The 15,977-nt window shown below is 33.8% G+C and overlaps 2 protein-coding genes across 2 annotated transcripts; both read right to left on the reverse strand.

Moving 5' to 3' along the window:
- Window positions 1-3,340: 3,340 nt before the first annotated feature.
- Window positions 3,341-9,474, reverse strand: LOC127660133 (ganglioside GM2 activator-like). The gene is made up of 4 exons (XM_052150227.1): window positions 8,960-9,474; window positions 8,695-8,847; window positions 5,114-5,293; window positions 3,341-4,574 (listed from the first exon to the last, which is right to left on the reverse strand). Exons 1-4 carry the CDS (start codon window positions 9,053-9,055, stop codon window positions 4,410-4,412), a joined length of 594 nt encoding a protein of 197 aa, XP_052006187.1. The 5' UTR covers window positions 9,056-9,474; the 3' UTR covers window positions 3,341-4,409.
- A 64-nt stretch (window positions 9,475-9,538) lies between these two features.
- LOC127660056 (ganglioside GM2 activator-like) lies at window positions 9,539-12,185 on the reverse strand. Its single transcript, XM_052150117.1, has 4 exons — window positions 11,800-12,185; window positions 11,451-11,603; window positions 10,709-10,891; window positions 9,539-10,485 (listed from the first exon to the last, which is right to left on the reverse strand). The coding sequence occupies exons 1-4, from the start codon at window positions 11,902-11,904 to the stop codon at window positions 10,321-10,323; spliced, it is 606 nt and encodes a 201-aa protein (XP_052006077.1). The 5' UTR covers window positions 11,905-12,185; the 3' UTR covers window positions 9,539-10,320.
- Window positions 12,186-15,977: the final 3,792 nt, after the last annotated feature.

A 15,977-nucleotide genomic window follows, 5' to 3' on the forward strand; every position in this document is an offset into this window, starting at 1 on the left:
TGTATCCGTGCACAGATGCGTATATTGCTGTAAACCGCAACTTCCTTGAACATAGCCTAAATGCAAACAGCTTTTACATTAATGTACCAATAAAGTTGCCACATTTAAGGGCACAACTTTATTCTTAGTAACTGTCCAATAAGTGAAAGGAAATAGCCTAATGTTAGGGGGAAAGCCCCCCTGTTACAGGGGATAATTGTGTTACTTAAATGTAGGCCTACTTTTCTTAATTGTGGCAAATATATTTGTTATGAAAAATCTTCAAAGTGGGCTCAACTTCACTAATCCAATCACAATTGAGATTAATATGTTTAAAGCATAGCCTACTTGAGATGTCATGAAATGCCAAATGTGATTGAAATTTTAACTAAAAGGGCTAACCCTGTTCTGAAGTGGTTATTGTGTAAAGGTAACTATCTTAATTTGTTACTCAAAAAAGTCATCTTGCTGTGTCAAATGCATTTGCTTGACACAATTTGACCCCTATATTTACACAACATAACTATAACATTACAGAAAACCCCATTTTACCCCAAACGTGGGGGCCTTTTACCCCAAGTGAGGGGTGAAAGTCTATCTTGTCACCTTTACATGTTTTTTTAGATTATTAATAAGTGTAATCAAAACAACCTTCTGTTATTATTTTGTCCCTATTTTTTATGTATTAATTTTTGAATTTACATCTCACAATCCTGAGTTTATTTCTCAAAATTGCAACTATATTTCTTGGAATTGAGACTTTATATTTCGTAATTTTCACTATTTCTTGCAATTGCAAATTTATTTCTCACAATTGCGAGAAACAAAGTCACAATTTTGAGAAATAAAGTCAGAATTGTGAGATATAAAGGCACTTTACATTGTGACTTTCTATCTCACGATTGTGATATATTAAGTCATAATTGCCTCTTTTATTCAGTGCCGGGATCTGGCTTCTATACAGTACATAGGCTAATACGAATTGATACACATCAGGCTACAACTTTTAAAGTGTTTTGGGCAATGGACATAGTATTTTATTAAATATTGTTATTTGTTATTTGAAAAAGTAAACAAGTACCCTTTAGCCTAAGTATATAGGTGTTTCGATGCATATTTGTACCTCGTAATTCCACACTGAGAATGCGTGATAAACTTTTATTTTCATTCAGAGTCGATTCAATCTTAAGGCCCCGAGCAACCAGGGACCTGATCTACAACAGGGAGGTTCCTAAATATAATTTTGTTGTCATCTGAGGTGCACAGATACATAATCATAAAATGTATATATAACTATATATATACTGTCTTGCTACTTTATAAGTGGCCGAAGTGTCACCTCATTGCTTTAGAGGAATTCTGTTTAGAGAAACTGTTAAAACAGTAGTGAACCATGGCACAGTCGTGAGGTGCGAGGATCCACATGCTGAATGTAAACATAACAAGGCATGGTAACTTCACACAAATGCTTGCTATTACTGACTGTGTCAATTCGATGAGAAATTAGTTAAACCTGAATGTGAATTTAGTAAGAAACAGCCCATCATATTATAATATAAAGTACTGCCAACTTTTCAATGGACAAAACATAAACCATCATATCTGAGCTAATCACATTCACTGGTGTATATACAGTAGTATGTCAGAGATACTCTGTTCATTTTTGGCCTCTTAGCTCTCTTGTTTGGTATATATTAGCACTAATGTGATACATTGACTTTGGTTCCTCTGGGTAATTTGAGACTTTCATTTTTTGTCAAAACCCCATCTATTTATAGCAGAGTAATCCGTCTTAAAAACGATAGAGCAGTTGTTGCTGAGAAGTGTATGTGATGACAAACTTTCCATTGACAGACAGCTGCATGGACTCTACCACTATATCAATAACAGTGAGAGCCATCTGCTAGACAAAATACTGCTATCTCATAAAACAGTATGTTTGTATTTAACAGGATTTGCCAAAGTTAACAGGCTTATCACATATGAGGTCATGATTTTAAGAGAGAAAAGTAAATGTAGCTTATTTTCTTTAACACTCTTTAGGACACATCTCATCCATAGCGCAAAGTTTAAATGGTATTGAAATGCAGTTTTGAGAAAATAATGACTTAAACAAGATTTGTATTTTGTGACTAAGAGGTTGATTTTAACAGGTTTAGGAGTAGATTTATTTAGGTTTCCTCAAATATATTGTTTGTAAGGCACAGAAATGCTATAAAATGTAATTTATTACGTATATAATGTATTATAATAAATTATAAGAAGAAATACTTGAATATCTTGAACTAATTAAACAAAGTTTGATTGTTTTTGGTCATTACCTATCCTTTTCTGGAGTGTAAATCATTTGAGCTAAATTTTACATATATTTTCCTTTTTCCAGAGTGTTGCTGTATGCAAATATTTCCATGGCAGATGAACTGTACTAGGGAGTCTATGCCACAAAGCGTAATGAACATGCTTTGTGCCATACAGCTCTTAAAAAAACAAAAACAGACACAACCTCACAGTCAGCCAGGAGATAAAATTCTTTCCATTACTCCCCCTCCGACCCCAGGCACTGTAAGCCTTAAGGCCTCAGAAAGCTGGAGGTTGGGTGAAATTAAACTTAGAAGTTATACTGAGAGTTAACGATCTAGCAAGGTTCAGTTTCAGTATCAGGTTAGGTTTAATTAACATTGTTAATGCAAAAATGATATGCAGAATAATACACATTGCTGCTTATATACTTTTGAGAGTTCTAAACTTCATAAATACGATGCATCCTAATGACCACCATCCTAGTAAAGCCAGGAAATACACTGCAATTTTATGTCTACAAGTGACAGTAGATCTGTGTTTAGCAGTCAGTAAAAATGAAGAACATGGCTAGTCTAGCTCTCTGTGGAAGTCTGTTCTGGTTGGCATTCCACTTGGACATCTGGATTTAGGACTGTACAACTTTTTAAAGACAGTCTAAAAATCAGGAATGCAAACAATGTTGACAGGATAACAAAAAACTGGCTTATACTTTACAACGGACCATATAATGGAATCCTGTAAGAATACAAAATATACAGATCTTCTCTTTACAGCATTTAATCCTCTTAGCCCATAAAATGTGCAAGACACTGTTGCAAATTAATTTCACAATGAATCTGCCAACTTGTCCTTAAGACACTTCTAAATGCAATGACAACAAAAGATGCATTTGATACCACCTAGTGTGTGGATTGAAAACTGCACCTTACACCAGTGTTCCTTTCACTGAACTGAAAACACAGAGCCAGTTTCAAAACCACTGTTAATTATATGAATGTTTATTAAGAACAAACATGGTAATAAAATTCACTTTAAACGGATTCAGAATAAACCCAGCACCTTTTAGGCAAATAAATACTTTTATTAATCAAGGATATAATGTATAAATCACCATGACAGCAAATTCAGTAAATAGCTTCTTTGTTAAAAATTTAAATTCCCTCATTATTTACTGCCATTATATGCCATCCCAGATGTGTATGACTTACTTTATTCTGCTGAACACAAACAAAGATTGTTAGGAGAATATTTCAACTCTGTAGATACTTATGCGGTGTGGTGTGGTGTTGGCGTAGTGGGCTAAAGCACATAACTGTTAATCAGAAGGTTGCTGGTTCGATCCCCACAGCCACCACCATTGTGTCCTTGAGCAAAGCACTTAACTCCAGATTGCTCCGGGGGGATTATCCTAAGTAATATGTGTACTGTAAGTCGCTTTGGATAAAAGCGTTTGGATAAAGGACATAAAGGAAATAACAAACAAAAAAAGGAATCCATATGATTCCAGTGGTCAAATCCATATCTTCAGAAGCGATATGATAGGTGTAGGTGAGAAACAGATCAATATATATATATATACACGTTTACTATAAATCTCCACTTTTACATTGTTCTTCTTTTGTTATTTTAATTCACATTCTTCATGCATATCACCAGGGAGGAGAAATTATAGTAAAAAGGACTTAAATATTGACCTGTTCCTCACCCACTCCTCTCATTTCGCTTCTGAAAACATGAATTTAACCACTGGAGTTATGGATTACTTTAATCCTGCCTTTATGTGCTTTTTGTAGCTTCAAAATCTTGGTACCCATTCACTTGCATTTTGAGGACATACAGAGCTGAGATATTCTTCTTAAAACCTTAATCTGTGTTCAGCAGAAGAAAGAAATTCTTGTGAGAAAATGATGAGAATTCTCCTTTTTGTGTGAATAATCTCTTTAAAGGAAATATGCACACAACGACTGATAATTAATTGTGAAATAAAAACCCCGTAATAAATTCCCGTAGATTAATCAACTTCTTCCTTTTTTTTAATGAAGCAACATTTTCTCAAATGTTTTTCTTTCTCTTCCAAAAGCCAGGAAAAGAGCACCTTACTATCAAAGAGCAACCACTTTAGCTTTGCTTCAGTGTTGATTGTATAGCATGGACGCTATTGAGAGACTGACTTTAAGGCATCCCAGTTCTTTTCCAGAGCTTCTTAAAATGCCTTGTACTCTGTAATTGGTCATCCTGTCAGGCAGTTCAAAATTTGGTATGTACATAGCCGACGATGGCAAATCGTAGTCATCCTATGACAAAAGGAGATGGTATGGATTTAATATTAAAGACAAAGATTAAAAAGAATATGACGAGCTAGACCAAGCAATTTTTGGTGAAGAAAATAAGACATGATTAAACTATGCAAGCACTAACATTTCAGTACAAAATCTGAACCAGATACTGCAAAGATGCCATAATGTTGTGTTTCTGGCACACTCTCAGAAAAAAAAGACCAACATTTAAATGTAAAAGGGCAGTTACTGGGGTGGTCCCTTCAAGTGGACATTTTAGTAGCTGTAGTTAAAATGTATTACTCGTTTTGGGTACATACACTAATTGTAACATAATGACCTATTGTGTACCTTTAAAGGTACATTTATATATTTTGTTCCTCTATGAAGAAAAAAACGTAAATATTCTCTCTTTAAGAGTACAAATGTCTATTACTCAAAACAAGGGTACCCCAGAGAAGGCTTTGAAGCTTTACTGTATCTTTTTTTCTGAGAGTGCAGTTGTGTGTAATAAACACATGGATGTTTATTAAAAGCAAGTTAATCAGGACACTTACTTTTTTGAAGGGACAATGGCAAGGCAGGCAATATTTTTGCAAAGGGTCAGGGCACTGTCTTGGAGGAAAGAGTTGATCGAGCAGCTTACAGATATTAGGATAATGACAACTTCCTAGATCATCTTTGCATGGTATTTTTACCCACACACCATCAACTTCTCTTTCCACTGTAATGTTCACCTGCAATAAATAATTTCATCAAAAGGAGTCCTATGAAAATACAGAGCACGGTTGAAATTGCTGAAACTTGGTCGTACAGTTTAACAGTCATTTGTGATGCGTGTGGTAAAGTTGGTTTTATGTTTAACATTTGTTTGATATTCTGAATAAAACCAATTTATCACTCTGCATTGTTCACATCATGAAGCCAAAACAACTGAGAAATGATGTCCTTACTAGACCACAAGGCTTAAATTTCAAAACGGGTAGCCTTTTTTGTCATACTAATTTTATTAGCTCTATAAATCTATTAAACAATTTAACCATTTGAATTTGACAACACACCAATGTTTAATAATTTTTATGACACGAGACAATGTTTGGGAATCTATATTTTATTAAAATAAATTGTAATGTAAAGTTTATTCCAGTTTGGAAGGATGCATTCTCCGGAGGTCGCATTTGTTGGCCGCATACATCATACAGGCTGTCTCATTTCACTTTTTTATTTTTTATTTTTATTGGGAATGCAAAAAAGGTTAACAATTGTAAAATGTAAGTGCATATAAATAAAATAATTTACAATAGATAAAAAAATAAGACAAAAGGAAGAAAAAAAAATGAAACGAGACAGCCTTGATGACATAGGACAAATGCAACCTCAGGAGGACGCAGCCTACCAAACGAGACACAGCCAGAGACGTTGCAACGGGGTAGGCAAACCAGGCAATTGCCTGGAGCGGCGAGCTGGAAGGGGGCCCCCTGAAGGACGGCTGATTACATTGGACCACAGCAACGACAACATGGAACCCCCTGAAATTCTTTGATGGTACAAGACACTGCAATGACACGTCCGGAACCCCCCTAAAGGGGCCGCCATGCTACGAGCTTGCTGTCAAAAGTTTCGTAGTTTCAGAGACGGACCATGAAGCGGATTTACCCGTCCAGGCATATTAATATGGAGGACAAAACCTGCAAAAATAATAAATAAATAAATGTAATAATAAGAAAATAAATAAAGGAATAAATGTCTTGATAAAACAAATATAATTAGTTTTTAATTAATGTTATTTATTATTTTCTCTTTTTATTTGTATTCTTTAAAACTTTTTTTATTCTTTCATTTTTTATTTATTATTATTTATTTATGCATTCATCTATTTTTATATTTAATTATTCCCATCTGTATTTATTTCCATATTTAAATATTCCAACATGTATTCATTCTTATATTTATTCTTACATTTCTGTCTCTTGTATGATAATTATGTGGGCGGGTCCTGCTCACCATTGGTTTATCGTAGATTGAAGCGTGTGCTCGATTACTCTTGACTTGTATTGATGTGATGTTAGGTCATAGCCATATCGTGTAAATTATAGCTATTTGCGGGGCTAAAAACATAAGAGCTTAAGTCAATCCAAGATTTACTGGTTATACTACAATCACAAAATAAATGGGGAGCTGTTTCTTCAACAAAACCACAAAATGAGCAAGTTTCATAAATTATATGATTTAACCTTATGCTTTTCTTTTTTTTTCTGTGTATATAACTTCATATTTTGATGTCCGCAAATCCATAATATTGTTTTCTGTTGTTATGACTGTTCATTGTAAAAGATACAACCATGCTTCATTTCCCTGATAGTTTAAGTATGTATGCAAGTTCTGCAATTAAAAAAAAAGAAGATACAAATCTATAACTAAAAAATCTATAGCTGACGCTTCACATATATTTAGAGAGTTGCGCAACTTGGCGAATTAAGTCGATAACCATGCATCAAATGACTATGTTTAATTTAGAGTAGAGGTGATTATTGTTTAGGAGAGCTGTAGGCCGGTATGAATATCGAAGCACATCCTGGATTGTTAGACTCTCGGCAAATGTTTCCCTGCATATTCTAAATCTGTGCGAGTCAGTGAGTGCTGAGGTGGGACGTCAATCTTATTTGCTTAGTACTTAGTACTAGTGATAAGTACTATTGAGCTCTCAACCAATGATGCGCTGGAGCTACTCAAGGACTGCCTCCCTCATTTCCATGTTGCACACAGAAAAGTAAAAATAAATAAATGTATAAATAAATAAATATATATGGGAATATATAAATGAAATAAATATATGTGGGAATAAATAAATATAAAACATAAATGAACACATAAATAAAAAAATAAATTGCAGGTTTGGGCCTCCATATATTAAAAGGAAACGAAAGCAAGAGGAGGAATAAAAGTACACTGGTAAGTGAGAATCGGTTACACTGAATGAAGGAGTAATGTCAAGGGGTGTAATTTGTCCCACCAAGCATCAGAAAATGTGGTTGTCATTTGTCAGTTCAATTGTAACAACAGCTAGTTAATCAGTAGACTGGCTTACTCTGTCTAGAAACGTGTGATGCATAAAACATAGCTAGTATATCTCTGTTCATTTGTTTTTACAAGTGTATAAAATGTTAACATAAGCTATGTTCTTTTTTGCCAATGGCTGTGGTGTGTATACAGAACCTTGCATAGAATAAGTTAGTTATACCAAGCATTTTATTTATCCCATTAGCAGCATAATGATTTGGTTGTCAATTGCTAACAACAACGATGCTAACAACAGTTACTTTGTCAGTAGACTAGGTTAGCTTGTTCTGTCGAAACTGTCACAGTAACAGATATAATATCTTCCAAAGATGTTACTAATGCATATTTGGAAGATATTATATCTGTTACTGTGACAGTTTCGACAGAACATACTAACCTAGTTATTTTATATATCTCATTGAATTTTCTTGTAAAAATGTTACAGTAAACAAAATGTTAACATAAGCTAAAGTGTTGTTGTTGCCATTAGCTGTTTGTGAATTATTTCATACAGATCTTAACCATTTGGTGTTTGTGGACTGTGCTTGCATGACCAAATGCAATTGTGCTCTCATCTATGTGCATGGATTAATGCTTAATGCGCCTTATGGGGATGGTTGTTTGTTGGGGGGTCAGCAGGTCCCTTCTGCCTGGGGCCCCCAGAGTCTCTAGAAACGCCTCTGAATTGTTTTATAAAACATCTAAAATATGTATTCCCCAAACAGAGTCTTGTGTCATAAAGAGGATATTTTCTGAGTATTTTAAAATTGGTGTGCTGTCAAATGGTTAGATTTTTTTAATAGATTTTTAGAGCTAATAAAATTAGTGTGAAAATGTGCTTTAAAAACTTAAAGCCTTTTGGTATATTAAGGACATCTGTTTATGTATATCTCAGTTGTTTTGGCTTATTGATGTGAACAATGCATAGTGTCAAACTTGTCACAAGACATCCTAGCCTACCAGCAGTCTGTAAAAGCTAGGTCACGAGAATGGATGTGGTTCAACACAAGGTAGATAATGATGTGATTGTATCATGTAGGCCAGATAGGTCATGTGATCACAACATGTGTCAACTTACTGAAAGAGGTACGGTCAGATCTGTTAATAAGGAACCCGATGCACTTGCTAATAAATATCCTGGAGAAGGAATTGGATCCGGGTACAAATGCAGAGTCTTCAAAAATGCAGGGTCATCTGGCTTTCCGCAGTTTTCCCAAGAAAACCCCCGCAACTGGATGGTGACAGAAATGAACACATGATCATTCAAAGACATTTATGCAAAATAAATTCTATTAACACCCTATTAAGATCCCAGTATTTCACTTTTGTCACTCAGGGCCTACCTTGGTCAATTTAGAGCTTTTCATGCTGTGCGAGTCTCCTTTCCAAAACATATTTGCAGCGAACAAAGCCATAAACAGGGTAATGCAGCTTTTCATTTTTCACGGTGTATGGTGTAGGCTATATATAAACACTAAAAGTAGGCCATATACTTCAAAGCACTTAACTTTCAATGGCACTTGCAACCAAGATAATCGTCCACGAGCAGTGAAGACGAATCAACGTTTTACAAACACTGAGGAACAACTGTGTGTCGTGGTATTTAAACGGGTTTTTCCACTATTCTTTCCGCATTCAGTAATAATAATAATACAATTACGTTATAGTGGAAAAATAGCGACCTCCTATGAAAAAAGAGATTGTAATAATAAAATTAATAATAGGGTACTAGAAGTAATATTATACCAAGGCCGTTTTACAACGGACCATATTATAATAAATGTTTTTCATCTTAAAATGGCGACTTACACCAAAGCTTACTCTTACCAGATATATTTAAGTGAAAAGCATATAAGGAACCAATTTGAAATGGTAGTCCCCCCACAAAAAGGCATCTTTGATATGAAAAACTTAACAGCAACAAAAACTGCAACAGTGCTTTATTTAATACCTGTTTATCACTACACACAGCAAAATATTCCTAATCAATGATCATTGTGTGCAATGTCTAAAGTTTAATATTTAAGAATTTTATGTTGCAAATGTATGTAGCTAATGAGAATACCGGAAATTATCACATTTGAACTAAATTGAAAAATGTTGCCCTACCACTAATAACCCTATATTTACACAGCCTTATTTTTTAATTAAGTGTGGGGTAAAAGTTTCCCTCGCCTCCTTTGAAAAACAATAATAATAATTTGAATCAAAACAACCTTTTATTTATTCACACAAATTATGGCTCCATCAATTTTTCATAAAAAAAAAAAAAAAAATTATATTATTTAAAAATTTTCCCCACCTTGATACACTTTTTGATCAGGTAAAAAAAAAAGTGATTTTTACTTAAGGTGCGTGTGCCTTTAACCCCGTTGTACCCTACAGACAACAGCTGTAAACTTTTTTTAATGTCTACCAAGAACAGACATGAGCAGGAAAATTATTTTTTAATGAAAACTGATTCACAAACATCTCAGCTTCATTAAAATCACTGATGCATTAGTGCATCAAGGAGAACAAATGCAGAAGTTAAAACTTGATAAAACATTCAAATAAGAATGAGTAAATTCCTATTAATTAATCAACCAATAATTAATGATTAAAAAAATATTTGTATCTCCTATTTTCTTTCTAAGAGCCACCCAAAAGCCAGGAAAAGCTCACTGTGCTATAAAAGGGTGCTAGGTCTCTCCCTTTCATAGTGTTACTTGTGTAAGGAGGAATGTAATGAGAAGCTGACTTTAATGCAACCCAGTTCTTTTTCAGAGTTTCCTAAAATGCCCTGAACTTTGTAATCGCCGTTGGTCAGCCAGCTAGGCAATTCAACTTCTGGTATGTTAAAACCTGATGATGGCAAAGAGTAATCACCCTGGGGGGGAAAAAGAGATACATATTATGGATATAAATAAAGATAAAATGCACGAAAGAGCTTGGTATGGCAATTTTTGTGTCAAAGAAATGATTAAATATACACAACAGCTACCAAACATTTCAATCCCAAATTTAACCTATATACAGCCTAGTTCTTTATGAAAGGTTTGTAATAAATACATGGATGTTCAGTTAAAGCTCATGAATTTGGGCATACTTACAGCTTTGAATGGACAGTGGCAGGGCAGGCCATATGTTTGCAGAGGCTCAGGGCAGTCTTGTCCTGGAGGGATGAGTTCATCGAGCAAGTCGCATACATTTGGGTAATGACAACTTCCTAGTTCATCTATACAAGGTATTTTTACCCACACACCAGCAACTTCTCTTTCCAGTGTTACATTCACCTGAAATCAACGACAACATCTCACACTAAGTCACAGTGATAAACATATTCCTTATGATGGTACAGCCATTTGTTTAGTGAAATAGTTAATATGTAGTCAACAGGTTTAGTGTCACTTGTGATAGTCACAACGTCCCACCATAAGTTGAAGCAATAAAAAAAACAAACAAAAAAAAACATTTATGACACCACCAGTCTGTTAAGGTTTAAACTAGGTCACACATTCCCTGGTGTACAACTCAATTCAGAGGTTCAGAGTACAAGGTATAGCAGCTATAGCCTCTATTGATTACTATAGCCTTCTGGGATTTTTGATATTGTTGTTTTTTTGCACTATTATTATTATTATTCTTTGTTTTAATAACTCATTAATAAATAAAGGTTGCCAGAGTTGTTTAATTACAATAAATCAAATAGATATGACCTACAATTGCTCTTTTCAAATCTACTGAATTGTGACAACCTCTTCACCTTCCTTGTTCTACAGAGAACTAAACTGTAGGAGGATAGATCAAAATGTGCGCAAGCCTTCTAGAATCATGATAATTTTCTTAACTTACAGAAAGAGGAGAGGTAAGCTCTACTGATGTGGTGCCTGATGCTTCTGCTGTTAAATATCCTGGAATAGGAATGGGGTCTGGGGACAAATTAAGAGTCTTCATGGTTGCGGGGTCATCTGACTTTCCGCAGTTTGCCCAAGAAAATCCCAGCACCTTGACGACAATAGAAATGAATTAAAAAATAACAATGAAAATACTAATATATATATATATATATATATATATATATATATATATATATATATATATATATATATATATATATATATATATATAATATAATATAATATTATATGATATAATATAATATTATATGAGTGTTTCACATAATTTCACATTCGTCACTTACCTTGGTTAATTTCCAGCCGTTTCTGCTGTGCGAGTTGCACGAGGCTTCCTGGAAAACATAGTATGCAGCGAACAGAGTAATGAAGAAGGAAATGTGACTTTTCATTTTGCACTGTATATTGTCAAAACACGAAGTGTAACTTTTGATTGGGTTAACTAGAGCGCATAACAAAATCACAGTTACTATATGAAAACTGCACAGCACGATTGAATGGCCCCAAACAGAATTGCGAGGTAATTATCTAAGAGCAATGAAGACAAATAAATGTTTCGTTTCACAAGCACTCTTGAATCTATCCAGTATGTGTCGTCATGTCATGTGGGTGTGTTGTGGTATTTAAATAAGCGTTTGTGCCTGGATTCTTTGCGCATTTAAAAAACAAAAAAACAATACTACGTTAAACAGCTTGACAGCGACCTCTAAAGGCAGGAGGAATGTCATCAGCTCATCGGCAAAAACGAACTCAAGGAGTCTTCCGGGTTCTCAGTCGACAGAATGTTTGGCAGAATATTATTTCAAAAACAATTTTTACTTCGCACCACCTTTTCTTTGGAAAAAGCAAAAATCTGTGTTCCAGTGAGGCATTTGCGATGGAAGTGAATGGGGCCAAATTTACAGCTTTGTAGCCATGATGTTGTAATGTTAACAAACATTAAAACCCTGAAGTGATTGTAAAAATGAGGATATTGAACATTACAGCTCAAATAACATGAGGTTTAACAGAATAATTAATGTAAGTGCTTTTATAAAATTACAAGCTGCACATTTCTGCCTTTAAACCCTCCAGAAGTGACCTAGATGTTTTGCCTTTTTTTTTTTTTTTTTTTTTTAAGGAGGGACGAGTCAAATAATTTTTTGTGGTAATCAACATTATGACCACAAATGCTGTCGACTGAGCTTAACTTGTATTGAACCCGGAATATTCCTTTAATGAAGAAAATATATTACTACTACTACTACTACTATTATTATTGTTGTTGTTGTTTTTGTAATTGTTATTATTATTATTATTATTAGTATTATATCCTCATCATAATCATCAATGGGGCAGTGGTGGCTCAGTGGTTGTGGCTCAGGGTTACTGACCAGAAGTTTGGGGGTTCAAGCCCCAGCACCACCAAGATGCCACTGTTGGGCCCTTGAGTAAGGCACTTAACTCCAGGTTGCTCCGGGGGGATTGTCCCTGTAATAACTGCACTGTAAGTCACTTTGGATAAAAGCGTCTGCCAAATGCATAAATGTAAATGTATCTATAATTTAAGAATAGACTGAAAAGACAATTTAGATCAATCTTTCCTAGTTATATTTACTTATTGCTTGCAGCATTAATATTAATTAAAAATGTATGCAGAAAAAATTATTGAAGCATTGTTTGCTTGAATTACTGCTTTGAGTTTCTCTTCTAATATTTCTATATAAACTTATTACACATAAATGGACACTGTCATATCTATGGGCTGCTATTTTTTAATGGATGGGAGGATGGGTGATTTATTTTAGTATTTTGCCAGATATACTGAAAAAAATAAAATAATAATTTTATATATATATATATATATATATATATATATATATATATATATATATATACAGCACCTTTTGCCACTTGGGCCAGAGCTTTTGAAAGTGTTTAGCAAAACAGACTGAAAGATGTGGCTTGTTTTAGGGTGTGGTTGTTGTTATCAAATCAGCCTCTATATGGCCTTTCTGATCTGTTTCTTTCTTGCTCTGTAAACAAATCTTGAAGCTTTTTAAAAATTTGTCTTCTTGTAGATGATCTTTACTGATCTCACAACACTTCAAAGAAGTTCTCTTGAATGCACAATTCAACTCAGTTGAGTCTTTGCCTTGAATGCACTTCCAAGTATTGGAATCCTTTACCATTTGTACTCTGAATCCAATTACTTGGAAAAAAATCTAAATATCTCAATCAAAATAAGTAGACCACATCTCATGTGGGACCTTATCACTTAGTTGTAAAAATGCAATTAGGTACACACGCACACGCACACACGAACACAGCTTTACTCAATCCTCCCTTGTTCATATTACTCAAAACATTCATGTAACCAAGAAACTGAAATTGATTTGATTCAACAACAAATGGTCTTGCCAGATTTGCCAGAGCCATTCATATTTATTTAGTTAACTGAAACTGGGCAGAGGATTTCTAGTTCCCTGTATGTTTTGCATGGGACTCGAAAGGGAAAGTAATTGTTGCAATAAAGTGTTTATTTAATATGTCTTTATGCAAGATTAATATAAAGGAGAAGACTTGTTAGTATTTAATGTTTTGCTATGTTGAGATTTAGAAGAATTTCTGTTCTGTTGTGGTTTTGGGGGTCATCATCATGTTGAAGAGTGGAGCTTGACCCTAGGTGGAGGACCAATTCAATCTGAGTTTTAATTTAATAAGACTCATTTCAAATATGTGGAACTACTGTCCCTGATTAAATCAAGCTCAGCCAAATATAATTATTTTTTTTTTAGTGTAGCTAAATTTTATAATAATAATAATAATAGTAAATAATTTTACTATTGTTGTAGTAAGAATTTTCAGAAATTTTAGAATTCCATGTTCATTTTAATGTGGATTATTTTGAGTAAATAATATAAAATAAGCACAAGTTAGATGTCTGTAAATTAAATTACATTTGTAATTTAATTAAATTAAATTTTACATTAAAATAAGCCTATAGAATTTGAGTGGAGTTGGTGACTTTATTTAATTTATCAGTGGATTGTCATTTAAATACATAAAAAGTGTTGGTTTAAAGTAAAGCTGAAATTCAGTTTTGCTCAACGGGGGGATGGATGATTTGATGTCTTCCTTTGTAGTTGTCATTATTGTGGCCACAAGATGGAGATGTTGTATCTGCTTCAGAGTCTTGCTGTGGACAATGCAAGGTTACACTTGGCCTGTAAGCAAAATTCAGATATCAAAATAAGTACTTAAAATTCCTAAACCACAAACAAATACATTCAATCAGATATGCGCACAAAGATGGTCACACATGTAAAAACTGACAAGTTGAATGGGAGAAACTGTATACCATGCTGTGAACAGGGTTGGGAAGTAACGTATTGGATTATGTATTTAAAATACAAAATATTAGTAACTCTATTCCACTACAGTTACATTTAAAATAGTTGGTAATCAAAATACAGTTACATTCAAAAAGTATTTTGATTACTGAAGAGTTTGCTTTGCATTTTGTTGTCATTTGTTTCCTTAAATATACCGTGGCCAGAAAAAGTATGTGGACCTTTTAGAATTAGCTGTTTTTCTGCATTAATTGTTCATAAAATGTGATCTCATCTTCATCAAAGTCACAATTATAGACAAACACAATGTGCTTAAACTAACAACACACACACAATTATAATCTTTCATGTCTTTATTGAACACATCCCATTTAACATTCACAATACTGTAGAAAAAGTAACACATAAATTCACATAATTTTTGTTGCCACTGTATAGTCTATTCCGTTAAAAACATTTATCAATATACATTTTTTTTGTTTTATAGTTTTTATGTAAAAATATATCTAAAAATGCTTGAAACAATATACATTTGCTTTATTATTTATTAACCTTTATTTAACCAAGAACTCCCTTGAGATCTCTTTTTCGAGGTAGACCTGGCCAAGAAAGCACACCATACAAGGTAAATGAGTTAAAAGATCAACACACCGGAAACAGACAGTAGACAAAAATAAGACACATTAATGATAACAATGGACTACAATTACAGAATCCAGTTTATGCATAGCAATTGCAATCTTCAGTAATACAATTTTTTATATTGAATCCACCCAAGGTAACAAAGTGATTAGGATGTAATGTGTTCTGAAGGGAATTCCATGACCAAGGCACAAGGTGTTTTAGAAGCAACACTGCATAAGATATTTAGGCTTTGTTCAGAGAATGTATTTTTATCATGTGTATTTTGTTTTACGGTACTGGCAGATTTTTTTATTGTAGAAAGAAGTGAAAATAATCAACCAGTGCTGAAGAAGTAATCCAAAGTATTTAAATTACATTACTGACCTTAAGTAATCTAACAGAATATGTTACAAATTACATTTTACAGCATGTATTCTGTAATCTGTATTGGAACACGTTTGAAAAATAACCCTCCCAAACCTGTCTGTGAATAAGTCCATTATACAATA

Source organism: Xyrauchen texanus, chromosome 19, assembly GCF_025860055.1.
Source record: "Xyrauchen texanus isolate HMW12.3.18 chromosome 19, RBS_HiC_50CHRs, whole genome shotgun sequence".
NCBI classification, from domain to species: domain Eukaryota; kingdom Metazoa; phylum Chordata; class Actinopteri; order Cypriniformes; family Catostomidae; genus Xyrauchen; species Xyrauchen texanus.

Coding starts and splice junctions, on each gene's coding strand:
- LOC127660133 (XM_052150227.1), bottom strand. CDS start 9,055: ATGAAAAGCTGCATTACCCTGTTTATGGCTTTGTTCGCTGCAAATATG. Junction 8,848..8,959: donor AAAGCTCTAAATTGACCAAG/GTAGGCCCTGAG, acceptor GTCACCATCCAG/TTGCGGGGGTTTTCTTGGGA. Junction 5,294..8,694: donor ATCTGACCGTACCTCTTTCA/GTAAGTTGACAC, acceptor TATTTATTGCAG/GTGAACATTACAGTGGAAAG.
- LOC127660056 (XM_052150117.1), bottom strand. CDS start 11,904: ATGAAAAGTCACATTTCCTTCTTCATTACTCTGTTCGCTGCATACTAT. Junction 11,604..11,799: donor ACGGCTGGAAATTAACCAAG/GTAAGTGACGAA, acceptor ATTGTCGTCAAG/GTGCTGGGATTTTCTTGGGC. Junction 10,892..11,450: donor AGCTTACCTCTCCTCTTTCT/GTAAGTTAAGAA, acceptor CGTTGATTTCAG/GTGAATGTAACACTGGAAAG.